We start from the raw sequence: 13248 nt of genomic DNA, 5'->3' as shown, positions 1-13248 counted from the left end.
GAAAAACTCAACTATTTTTAAAAAGCGTTTTCACGCCTAGTAAGTCCTCAGTTATAATCTCATTCTCATCTACTTGCTCAGGTATAACAAGAGAGAGATACAGGAAGGTGGTGAAGATGGGTCTCCTGTCTGTGTTCTTATCATACCCACAAGAGAATGTCAGCAGCAAGCTGTTCATTTAACATTCAACATGGTAGCTAGACAGACGTTTACGATTCTGAATACACATAAATTACCACAAATTTATTTATTGCAATGTAATAGAGTACTATTTGTTACATTGTCAAGAGTACAAGGGATCTTGCTACAATCAGGAACAAATAAGATAAGAAACCGATGAATTGACACTAGAAGAGCTTCATGCTAAATACTTTGCTGATAGTAAAAGGTCTATCAAGTCGGAATTACAAAAGAGAATAGGACAGCAGAATCCAGTGGGAAAACATGTAATCTTACGCCATACATTTGCGATACATTCTATGCTTGGCAGTTGGCATAGCTTTCTCTCGTTATTAGTTGAGAGAAAACCGGAGCCTGCACCAGCTCTTATGGAGAAGCTGCATCGTTTGACCCTGCAGTGGCACATTCGGGAGATTTCTTGCTGAGGTGGTACGGGACTGAGCTCATCATCCTGCATTATCAACACAAACCTCATCAGAAATGATAGCCCATCCTTGGGAGTCATTGATTACGACAATGCTTTCATTTTTCAGTGTTTTTAATTGCAAATTCAACTAATGAACAGCACAGGAAATCCCCAGCCAGTACCACTTACTCCAGCATGGACCAGCCGAGAAGAAGAGGAAACTAACAAAAAACACATTGTGCAAAATATGGAGTATTCCCATCACTACTACGACTGTACGCATATACAGAAAATATGAGTCATACTACTACAACTGTACGCATATACAGAAAATATGAATCATATCAATTCGACAACAATTGAATCCAAAAGCATCAGCCTACCTTTCTTTGCGCTTTTCAAGGAAACGAGCCAAAGATGCTTTGCGGGCCTGTGGAACTGCTGCATAAAGATAGGAAAGTAAATTTATATGGCACTGATATAAACTAAAATTATACGTCTGATCCATATGCTCACACTGACCATTAGACATACAACATTCCCAAACAATATGAATCAAGTCAGAACTCAAGCATATAAATACAATAGCACCAATTTTACAATGTCATACCTGCTGGTACCATGGTAGTTGCAGTAAGAGGTCCTAGTGAATTGAACGTTTTTGGTAGGTCAACCTTGTTGACTGGAATGCCCAAAAGTCCAGTCGGTTTGACATCCATTACTTCATCATTGATAACAGATGTATTACCGGGCTGACCAACTGGATGTGAAGACACAGACATGGGGCTCGAAAGACCAGAGCTAGGTGGTGCATTATTCGGCTGATTGACAATAACACCATCCCCCCCAGCCTGTTTGGAGACCTGAACATGAACTTTTGGCTGTGTCGTGCTAGAAGCAGAGGCAATTCCATTACCGGCCAAAAACATAATAGCCTGAGCCTGGATTAGATGCATCCCAAAGAAAAAAGAAAATAGAAAGTAAAACAAAATGTCAGATGATCTTCCATATGAGGAGAGCTGTAACTAATAATGAGGGGGTTGAGGGGAACCTTCTCAGGGGGGATATCCTCATAGACATTCACGGTTCCAGCATAGAAGATGGTTAATTGAGCAGGAGCCCCAGAGGACTTGGAATTGAACCTACAGAATAAATCACTCTGTCAAGGTTTCGGTTTTCTTAATTTTAGTTTATTAGTTTCTTTGTTTTTCATGGTCATGATTGTAACAATATATTTATGAGCATATAGATTTCTTAAATACATTTGTGTACAAATAAGAAAATGCTAGAGGGCGTAAAACTATTTGGTACCATGGTTCAATGGCTCCTGAAACAGAACCAATAGAAGGAAGCATTGAATGAGGACCAGTAGCGGGGATTCCTCCAAATAACTGATGCTTCATGGCAGCACCAGCAATGTTGTGACCAGGCCCGGCAAAATGGGGCTTGAAGAAAGAGTTGCGCACGGGAACTGCAGTTTGTTGGTTTGTAGCCGGAAGAATCTTAACATCAGGAACAATATGCACTGAAAGTGCATTGTGTTGCAATGGATAAGCTGTCATTGAAAAATGACTGCCGCCTTTTCCGTTATGTATTTTCTAATAAACAAGATCCACAAACAAACAAACATACATAACTATCAGTCCACCAATTGAGAGATCGCTGATAACTCATTTATGAAGATAGGGAAAACAATCAGAGGACATATTTTCTCTATTATTTTGCTAACATCTAGAAAGAAAAGGAACCCATAAAATTGGCGGAGGAACCAGATTGTCATGAAATTGATAATGATAAAACCAATTGTCTTGTACACATAAATTTCTAGGAAGAACCAGTTCATGCAGTGGGATTCCTATAAACGCTACATGGAAAAAACCAGAGCCATAAAAGAATTTCAAGCAGAGCATAGATAATAGAATAATTCTGAAATGATACTAAAACAGAACATTAAATCAAATTTATTCAAGAAAGAGGTAAATCAAACCTGCATTTCTCCAAAGGGGCGTTTGTGAGTGGTTTCAAATGCATCTGGAGTTGATAGAGCCATGAATCCAGAAGATGCAAGGGGATCAGGCATGGCCTTTGCAGTCTTTTCATCTTGAGCAACCTTAAAGGACATGAAATGAGGAAGAGCAGAGACCTTGTTTGACATGGGCCATTGAGCTCCTGAACCTTTTGAAAAGGCTACAAGTTCCAGAAAGGCAAACAACAATAGCCCAGTTAGTCAAATTTGGTTAAAAACTGCATAAAGAGGCTTAAGCATCAAAAACAGTAACAAAAATAAGATGATAATAATAATAACCACCTCACCTGAAAGAGACAAATCAGTACATTCAAGGCACAAACAAATATAACTTATTAGGGTTTCTATCCGTTAGGCATAAAAATGTCAAAACTTGTTACACAGAAATAGAAACATAATCGTGTAACACAAAATCTCACATAAAACTCAAGGGAAAATCTTAATATTTTTCATTGTAAACTATAAATTAAATGCCCATACATCAAATGTTTGAATATTGCACTAATTGTTGTTTGTGTAATATTAAATTAAGAAGTTTGTGATGGCTGCTGCTCGAGGCTAGGATCTTGTAGTGGCCGTTTATAGCAACAGCCACTACACATCAAAAGCAGACTCATATTTCAATGGCCACGATTCTGGGAAAACTATTAAAAGGCCATCTTTTAAGCACACATATACAAGACATGATTCAATATAGAAAAAGTTAGACATCAAGAAGATTACTACTGTCCTCGAGAAACATGTTGACAATGGAATAAAGATCCTTCCAATATTATTTCTTATCCCATTTTGGGTGAATATTCAGTACAATCTCATAAAAATTTTGTTAAGTTGATGTCAATTTCTCAGTTCCAGAGAGGCTTACCACATAATAATCTCTCAGACATGCAGTTACTTGAACTAGATTTGAGGTCTCAATTTTATTAATTGCAAGCAATAAGGAGCACAGCAAGGCAAACAGCAACAGCAACAACAGCAATAACGAATAAATCAAGCTCAGAGCTTGTTCACTCTGTGAAAGGAAGAATACTCAAATTTGTAAAAGAGTTCCATGATCATAATTTCCCAGAAAACAGAGAGTGAATGAAGGGGAATACTCAAATTTGTCAAAAGATAAATTGGTAGAAAAGGGGAAAAAAAAATCACCGCAGACGAGATACAATAAAGGTAACATAAACATATAGAAATTAGTTGGATGCGCCATAATGATACTTGTAAATTTTCTTCCACATATTTCCTAGAGACGAACTTCTGAAATAGAATTTCGGTTTCAAAATAAGCTCATTCATTTCTTCACATTTTATTGGGCTCAGCCTTACGTGCAAGATAGAACATATCATGCATAATTAATACAGAGATACAAACAGGAAACAGGAAAAAATTGGAGCAGTTCTTGATCGTGCCATGAAAATTTAAAGTAAAAGTACAGCTGAAAAAAATCTTCACGAACCCAAAATTGAAGTACAAACTTCTTATTGACTGAAGAATACAAATAAAAATAATTTAGCCAAAAAGTTACCTGTGTCTTTACATCCTTCATCAGCCTCTTCCTTGACAACAACTGGAGAATCCTTAGAGTTCAAACCCATGAAGTCTCGCTCCATTCAGATTTCAATCAGAAAGAAAACCCAGCAAATTTTAAAGCAAACCCAATGGTAATTTATAACCAAAGCCCTCAAAATTCTGCAGATCAAACAGAGAGGCAGCTCTCTGCTCCTGCAACTGCAAGCCCTGAGATGAAATTCTCCCCCTGAAAAACCCTCCCAGCTACTTAGAAGCTAGAGAGAGAAAGTAGAGAGAGAAATGGAAAACTCTAATCCGCCGGAATACTTCTAACTGCAGCAAAAGAGGGAGAGAGAGAGTGGGGGAGGGAGGGAGGGTGTGTTTTATGTGCGGGTGATGGTTTGAAAGGTCAGGGACCTTCAATTTCTCTAAAAGTGTTATTTCCCCTTAGCCCCCTCAACAAATACTTAGTTCACAAAGGCTTATTTCCACTAGGCCCCTCAAGAAAAACGTACTGTCATTTAGAACCCATTAACGAAACCTTTGACGCCGTTGCTCTCTGACAAAATAATATTTGGTTCAGGCTCTGTACGTTTTGGTATAAAATATTTTTTTGGAAAATAATTTTTTATGTTTTGGTTTTAGTTGACGAAAAAGATAAAAATTATTTTGATAGTAAAAATATTTTATACCAAATGATTTAAAATAAATTATTAAGTCTTTTTTTATTTGTACCAAGGCTAATAAACTCTTTGGTTAAAATATTTAGACATATATATATATATACATACATAAATAGTCAAACCTATATTTTTCTCTTGAACTTTACATGAAAAGCCTATCACTCTCCTCAATTTTAAATTTGACGTATTGAATACTTAATCTTTATAATTTACACTTATTGACTAGTTAATTATCTAGTTAGCATTAAACGTGTAATAAATATGTTATTAAGTATGTAAACGGTAACCAAATATTTAATTAAAAAATTAAAATATATATACATAGACGATAACCAAATATTTAATTAAAAAATCAAAATATATATACATAGACTAGTATGCGCATGCATACACACATACTTAAACATAGACAATGGGTTGTTAGTATAAGCAAAGAGAACAAAAAAGGGTGGGACGGTTACGAGTTGTTGATTAAAGCAAAAAATAAGAGGAATGGTAGGTTAGTCGCAACTCGCAGGTTGCCGATTAGAGTAAAGAGGACAGAAAAATTGGGTCAATCATAGATTGCTGGTTGGAACAAAGAGGAAGATGAATGATAGGTCAAATGTGGGTAGTTAGTCGGAGAAGGAGAATGGTAGATTGGTCACGATTTGGAAGTAGCCAAATAGAGCAAAAATGAAATGTCATGATCAATCAAGACAGCGACAACCAACGAAAAACTTGGTTTGTAATATCCCAAGAGCCCAAGATTAGGTCTACGAAAAAACTTTATAGAACTAGTATATATATCGAGGATAGTAAGAAAGGAAACAATACCAGTTTGATACCTTTTAAGTTGAATGTTGATAAAGAACTCCCGAGTTAAGTGTGCTTGACCTATGGTAGCTCAAGGATATGTGACCTCTGGGAAGTTCGCATAGACTTATCAGAATAAGTTGATCTGGCCTTTCTTATCTCTTTATGTGGGATGTTATAGGTGGTATTAGAGTCGACCCATGGAGAAGGCGGTCCAATGAGGGCGGGAAGTGGCTCTAGGATGACAGCCCCCCAAAAGAAGAAGATTTGAGACCAGTTGCAAAGTCACATGACGAAGACGTCATGTGTTCAAAGGGGAGAGAATATAATATCCCGAGAGCCCAATGTCAGTTCTAAGAAGAGACTCTAGATAAGCTAGTGTATATATCGATGATAGTAAGGAAATAAGCAACATCGACTGAACACCTTTTGGGCTGAATGTGAATAAATAACTCTCGGGTTAAATGTGATTGAGCTATGGTAGCTCAAGGATGGATGACCCCTGGGAAGTTCGCGTAGCCCCATCAGGGTAAGTTAATCTGATTTTTCCTATCGCTCGATACAGAATGTTATAGATTGTACTTGTTTTCTACATCTCTTTTTGTTGCACTCCAAAGGGTATATTTTTCAAATATATTTTACCTTGTATCTCAAAATCATGGTAAGATTTTCTCATTCAAAAAGTAAAATATTTTTTTAGAAAAGACATTTTGACTTCTCTTTTTGCAGATTCTTGTATCTAACTCTTATAAGCTTTTTGTCTGAAAAAGTTTATGGCTAATCTTGATTTTAGATTATCCCGTCAATTTTCTCTATTGACTTCTCTATGAAAAATATTGTACTGTTGTGTTTGTTGTCTAAGATCCCAACAGATGCTAGTTGAAGGCTGTTAAAGCTAGAAATGCTGAAGAATTTTGAATTTCAAAATTGCTTCTCTCATCTCTTTGTAACAACTAGTTCTTTGAAGTTGTGTATAAATATAAGATAAGTATGAAAGCTAATAACATATAGAGAATAAACTGGTGATAGAGCATTTAAATAAGAGTGTGAAAATTTAAGTGCTGAAAGTATGCTACTTGGTGGAATTTTCAATTGTTGACGATTTGTTTGAAATTGTCTATAATTGTAAGTTTGTTATTTTTACTCACTTATTATGTGAGGCGATTGTAATAACTAACAGTGTACTAGTGATTCTTGTTGAGCCAACTTACTCTGTTTAATTCCTAATTAAGTTTTGATGATTAAAAAAATGATATTTTTAAATAAATATATAAATTGCAGCACTTAATTATTTTTAATTAATTTATAAAATATTTTGACAGTTTGTTAGAATGGCTTTTTGATCATTTGCTACAGTGATTTTTTAAAAATGTAGAATTGTACATTTTGCACACCCAAAGCACTCACAAGTTCCCAAACTCTCACAAGTAAAATTCCAAGCAATCCAAGGCTTGCAAAGGTTCGTTATACATCCACCGAAAAGTCACAAAACAAGAGGAGAAATACATTTCAAATCTTTTACGACAAATCTAAATTTCTCCATCTAAGATCACTGACTTATTTATTTATTTAAATATTATGGTCTTGTATATAATTTGTTCTTAATTGTTTATTCATTTGTGTCCAAGTATGGACAATTATCTGTATTCATTTAAACTATCGTTGTGGATTGTATTAGTTTCCTAGAATCGTTAAACTCTAAGGGTGCATATAGTTTCCAAGGTAAGTTAGGGAAAAAACTTTGGTATAGTAGTTGTCTAGAACCCATTGTAATCTTGGAGTATATCTAGTTTTCATGGTGAGGTAGGGAGAAAACCTTGGTGATTGGTTTAGTGGAACTTCAAGGGTGGTTAGACTTTGGGAGAAGTAAACTAGTTGTGTGTGGAGACACTGAACTACTTTAAATTGTTTATTGTTGCATTTTATTTACTTTTGTTATATCTTGTGGTTTGCATTTATAATCAAACTCAAATTTACATATACATATCTACACAAGCTTAGTTTGTATAAAATTACATAATAAGAATTTTAATTAAAAGAATTATTAAAAATTTTAATCACTCAATTCACCCCTATTTTGAGTGGTCATTCTTTAAGGAACCTACAATTCTTGCTTAAGATAATAGATTGTATGTTGGTTCTAATTCCAATTAAAAATTTAGTATTAATTCTCCTTAGTGTTAATTGTCCAAAAACTTTTTGCCTATAAATCTTTGAAATTTGACGAAGACTATTTTTAGGTATTAATCTTGATAGAAAATAGAAAATGATAAGTTTAATATCAATCTTGATGCAAGCGAATGTGCAAAGTAGTTTTGATTATTTAGATCTTTGGGAAACTATTGTTGTAAGTGTAAAAATAAAAATGAGCTGAAAATGACAGTGTTAATGTAAGTAACAATGTAAGAAATTATAATCTCCTGAAAGAAAAAGTGTTAAAATGAAAGATAAAAATGAACAAATGCAGCATATAAAGATTTTATAGTAGTTTGGCTCACTCAATCTATTCCACTATCTTGGACTCCTTACCAAGGATTTCAACTAACTCCACTAAATAGTTTTTAAAAAACGGGATCAGTTACAAACCACTTTACAATGATTTTTTAAAGGCTCAGCCGAAACCACTATTTTTTAAAAGATGATGCCTAACCACTACATTTTAAGGATTAGTCAAAATCTCTTGTCTTTTGGGGACCAGGCGAAACCACATAAAGCTTACAAGAAGTAACAGATATGAGAATAAGAGAAGGTTTATAGTTACAACTCAACAAAAAATAATCCCCCTCTCAAACAACAAAGATTTTAAGAATAGAAATCGAGGATCTTTCTCTCTCTCTATTTTTACAACCAATAATCAATGAAATTTTGAAATAATTCTATGGCTCAAGACTAGAGTAGGAAGTATATGGACAACTGCATTTTTTTTTTAACCTTTTTTTCCTTTTATACTTATTGTCAAGAGAATAATTTTTTACAAAATATAGCTTTCTCTCTCTTCAAAAAGAATCATTAGAATGTTCAAAAATTAAGATAAATGATTGAGAGAAAATTTAGAGCAATTTTAGAGGCTTAACGGTCAAAATTGTGCATTGAATGCACTTGCAATGGCTAGTGTTTTTAAGTTTCAGCACATGTTTACAAAGTATAAAGAGTTTGTAATCAAGCATTTTTTATCTTTATTAGAGTAAACAAAGTTTGTAATTGACTAAGTTTTGTATGTATTCAAGTACAAACAGTTTGTAATCAACTAGTTTTAAAATTTATTTGATTAAAACTTTTATAATCGATTACAAATCAACTACATAAACATGAATTAATTACTCGATTACAAATTAAATTTAATTGATTATACATCAACTTCTACTCAATTACAAAGAAAAAATACTCAATTATAAAAAAATAATACTCAATTATTTTTTGCACTTACTTGAATGGAATTAAATTGAAATCGATTAAACATAAACTCTTAATCAATTACGAAATATTTTTAATCAATTAAACTCAATTACAAATTGATATAATCAATTAAAAGAAATCCAGAGATATGACAAAATACTAGAGAGTTTATACTCGATTATAATCCTAAACTTACTCCAATATACAAAGATGTTTACTCAATTACAAAACTTAGTACTTGATTACTTTTGATTTACTAGAGACTTGCATGATCTACTGGAGTATAAAAGTATTTTTAGTCAAATACAAACTCTTACATACTCGAATATAAATTACTTCCAATTGATTATATATAATGTTTGCAAAAATTTATTCAAGTACAATAAGATTTTTACTAGATTAAGACGATGAAAGCAAAGACTTATTTGTTTAGAACAATGCTTTACTCAAGTAACATAGAATATTTACTCGATTAATACTTTGATATACTCGATTGGTTCTATGCCTTACTCGATTAAAATTCTATCAACATTCATTTCTAATATATTATTTAAAAATTATCAAAACAATTTGATCATCAACATCAACATTTAATAAATAACATAGCATAAACATTAAACCTAATTATTTAAGATATTTAATACACAAGTATTATTTGTGAAAGTTGGTTAAAACTAACTTTGCAGTAGCATTCACTTAATTACATAGAGAGCTTTAATGGACCAAGATAATGAAATATTCTCATATCATGTAATTTCACTAGATTCTCAAAGAATAATAAGTTTAGTACACTGAATGTTACTCAACTAAAAATATTTCTTTCTAAATCAAGGAAATATTATTCTTCTTAACACAACATATTTCATAGAAATACAAATACCCAAATAAACATTCATTCACACATGAAACACAAATAAGTTAAATAACTTACTTGCTACTTGACTAAAATAAAACATATTTAAATTTTATTTTTTAAAATCTAAATCACTAATATTGATATTTCAAGAAATATTTTGATAGATGGCTATATCTAGTTGTTTTTAAAACAATACCACTTGATTACATCTACTATTTTATTAGAGTGTTTAACCATCACTCGATTATTAGTTTAAGATAGATTTACAGCAGTTTAGCCAAATGCTGCTTGATTTATCAAATTATAAAGACTTGAATGATTGACATCATTGTAACAAACATTCAATTTTATAAATTCTTCAAGATTTTCTTCTTAAATTTCAAGACTGAGAACTTCAAGAATTTGATATTAAATATCAAATAGGCAATTTAAGCTCTTTGAATTAGAACTTAGGATCATTGCCTAAATATATACACATTTACTCAAGAATTTTGATATTTAATTCTTATTCATCAAATAAAACACATTGCTATTAGATTGATTAATGCTTCCACATATTTTGAGCACTTAAGACATTTTTTAATTTTAAACTTATTCTAAGTATCATGAGAATATATGACATTTATCCATGATATTAATATATTATGGATATTTAGAATATTCTTTGAAATTCTCGTATAAACTATTAACATATTAAGCAGACATATTAAGATTATAAAATCTTAATATCTTTTAAGAGAAATATGAAAATTTAGCATATCATAAAGAAGGATAAAATATTTTTTACATATATATAAAACATATTAATAGATAAATATATATATCAAGATTCCTTGAGTTTATTCTCAAAGTATCCTTAACATAGAACATGTTTTACATAAAATAATTATCATTAAAATATTCAATAACAAACTCAATAGTCTCTCTATCTCCTTTGCTGTGTATCTCTATTGTAACAATTGTCCTGTAATTCAAATTGCTCGCAACAATGTTTTACATGAGCATACTAGCATATTAAAAATGACTTTCATTTCATCCAATAACATATCTCACGTGGCATTGTCAACCTTCTCTTATTCCGTTGATTAACATGCCGACCTATTTATTAAGGTAACATTTGTTAAAATGAGTAAAATAAAATTATATCAAGATAATTTATCTGTAAGGTCCAAAATAACTTATTCGAAAGAGAAAATAAATAAATTTATCTGAAAAATTCAAGATAAGAAGTCACATGATTTATTTTTAAACAAATTTAACAAATACAATGAAAAACACTTTTGTTTGAGATAGTTTTTATATCTCACTTTTTTCGATCTATATCTTGATTAACAAACACTATTTAATTAAAACACATTCTTAGGTGATTTCAAACTCGAGTTCTAGACTTAAGTTGGTTTTCACTCCACTCCCTTGAGTTTGCGGGAGGGTGTCTGCTTGATTTGTGGCATCATTTTGTATCAATTTCACAACTTGATTAATTATTGGAATCAATTAGCTTGATTTGGAGCTTGAGTCTTGGAGTCATTTAGCATATTCATAGAGATTGATTAGATCGATATAGTTTAAGCAATATTTCTATACGTATTTAGACAATTCTTTTTGTATAAATTCATTATTTTTATACAAAGAATATACATAAAAAATATAAGAATCATTTATAGTTTATCACCTCGTCTAGTCTCTGTCTTTACTTGTGACATTAATTTTGAAAAAATATTTATAATGCAAACAAACACTAGAAAATAAAATATTTTACGTTCAAACAAACAAAGTCTTATTGTTATTATTATTTTTTTGATGGAAAAGATAGAAACTTCAACAATATAAAACCTAGTTAAGTTCTTCAAGTGTTGGTTAAGATGGCGCCCATTTGGATGCACCATCTATTTGGGTAAATAGGACTCAATTCAGGCACGGGTGGAGGGTCATTGGCGCAGATGAGCCATTACCCCCTTTATGCTTTAAATTTTTTTTATATACACTATAAATTTTCACGTGACATTTAAAATTTATTTATAATTTTTGTAAGGGTAACCCCCCATATCTTGTACTAAAAAATTTAAATATAATAAATTTGTAAAAATAAAAAAATATATAATCTCTGTATTATTTTTATCTTAAGCGTTATATATATCTTAGTTGAGGCTGTGCTAATATATATAAATGAATATAAGTGTACTTATATAAAACCCTTTATATCCTTGTAATAACTCCACCCTTATATTCAATGCGCTTGAGTGCCAACCCTTATTGGATAAGAATAAGAAATTTAGAAATAGACAAGAATGCATGTGAATACTCAAGTTTAACAATTTAAACTTTTGAATTAGATGTCAGATACCTAACTTTGAAAAATTATAATTCGTAGTTAATTAATTATTGTATCTAAAAAAATTAGTTCTAATCTAATTACTTGCGATGGCGTTTGTAATTTTGTTTATCATCATTAAGTTAAATTAAAGTTATCATAATTATTAATTGGACCGTTCTAGCTCGATCGGGTTTGACCCAGTAAAAGTCCAAAATCCTTACCGCCCTCCTGGCCCAATCTCAACTCTTTTCTACTTGCTAGTAGTGATCATTATCACCTTTGTACTTACAACACTCTTGCCCTCGCTCCAGATCTCATCCGCATTTAATGAAGGTCTCTTCGACACTATGTCATGGTTAGAGAGCTTCGTCGGTGTTGGATATCTAATTCATCACTATGCAATGCCCGATACAAATATACATGCAAGAGGATTTCTTCTTTTATATAAATCAACTCTATTAAGAGTCAATGTATGTTCTTTCGAATCTACTGATACTTTGTCAATTTTATTTCTTACTTACTTGAATATTGGAGTACTTGCTTATGCCAACCACCTCTCATTAGACCAATCATGAGAGTCCATTCCTTACTGTTGCAACCCCAAGTCCAACCACCTTTTTGAGCCGGAAAGAACATTAATGTTTATAATTTTTATAACATAAAGATATTAAATGATATTAAGTTATAATCAAAGGTTCTTTGTGAAGTAACTCTTTTCTAAGATAACATGTATCTGTATGAATAAGAATAACCAATATACAAGATATTAGATAAACTACACTCAGATTTTTTGTGGTACCTTATGGGTTTGTGTTGCAATTGTACAAGATATTAGATCAACTACACTTAGATTTTTGTGGTTTAGGTTATTTATGCATAGACTTTTTGTGGTGATTGATAAATAATTTTGGAGCTGTCTATAGTTTATATGTTTTTACTCAGACACCTTCTCCGTGAGTTTTTAGAAATAATAATATTAATTAAATTCATATTTCAATTTTAATTCTTTTCTTAAACAAAAAAAAAAGAAATTGAAAAAATGAAAGTTGGAACACAGATTGTCTTTTCAGATGGATCATCTTTTCTTTC

General features: G+C 31.7%; 1 protein-coding gene across 5 annotated transcripts in view; it reads right to left on the bottom strand.

Moving 5' to 3' along the window:
* Nucleotides 1-222: 222 nt before the first annotated feature.
* LOC127810110 (protein TIFY 6B-like) overlaps nucleotides 223-13248 on the bottom strand; it is a 17578-nt gene continuing 4552 nt past the window's right edge. Inside the window, exons 1-7 of one of the 5 annotated variants that reach the window (XM_052349370.1) lie at nucleotides 4132-4503; nucleotides 2574-2773; nucleotides 1898-2184; nucleotides 1638-1728; nucleotides 1197-1527; nucleotides 970-1024; nucleotides 223-631 (exon numbers count right to left, since the gene is read on the bottom strand). In XM_052349370.1, the coding sequence (XP_052205330.1) occupies nucleotides 547-631; nucleotides 970-1024; nucleotides 1197-1527; nucleotides 1638-1728; nucleotides 1898-2184; nucleotides 2574-2773; nucleotides 4132-4216 (1134 nt within the window). In that variant the 5' untranslated portion in view covers nucleotides 4217-4503 and the 3' untranslated portion in view covers nucleotides 223-546. Of the gene's footprint in view, nucleotides 632-969; nucleotides 1028-1196; nucleotides 1528-1637; nucleotides 1729-1897; nucleotides 2185-2573; nucleotides 2774-4131; nucleotides 4504-13248 lie in introns of those variants that run through there. The other 4 variants (XM_052349367.1, XM_052349368.1, XM_052349372.1 and 1 more) reach the window with 4 other exon arrangements.

This window comes from Diospyros lotus, chromosome 9 (genome assembly GCF_014633365.1).
Source record: "Diospyros lotus cultivar Yz01 chromosome 9, ASM1463336v1, whole genome shotgun sequence".
NCBI lineage: Eukaryota > Viridiplantae > Streptophyta > Magnoliopsida > Ericales > Ebenaceae > Diospyros > Diospyros lotus.
Note: the sequence above shows the minus strand (reverse complement) of the source record. Positions and strands in the feature narration are given on the sequence as shown.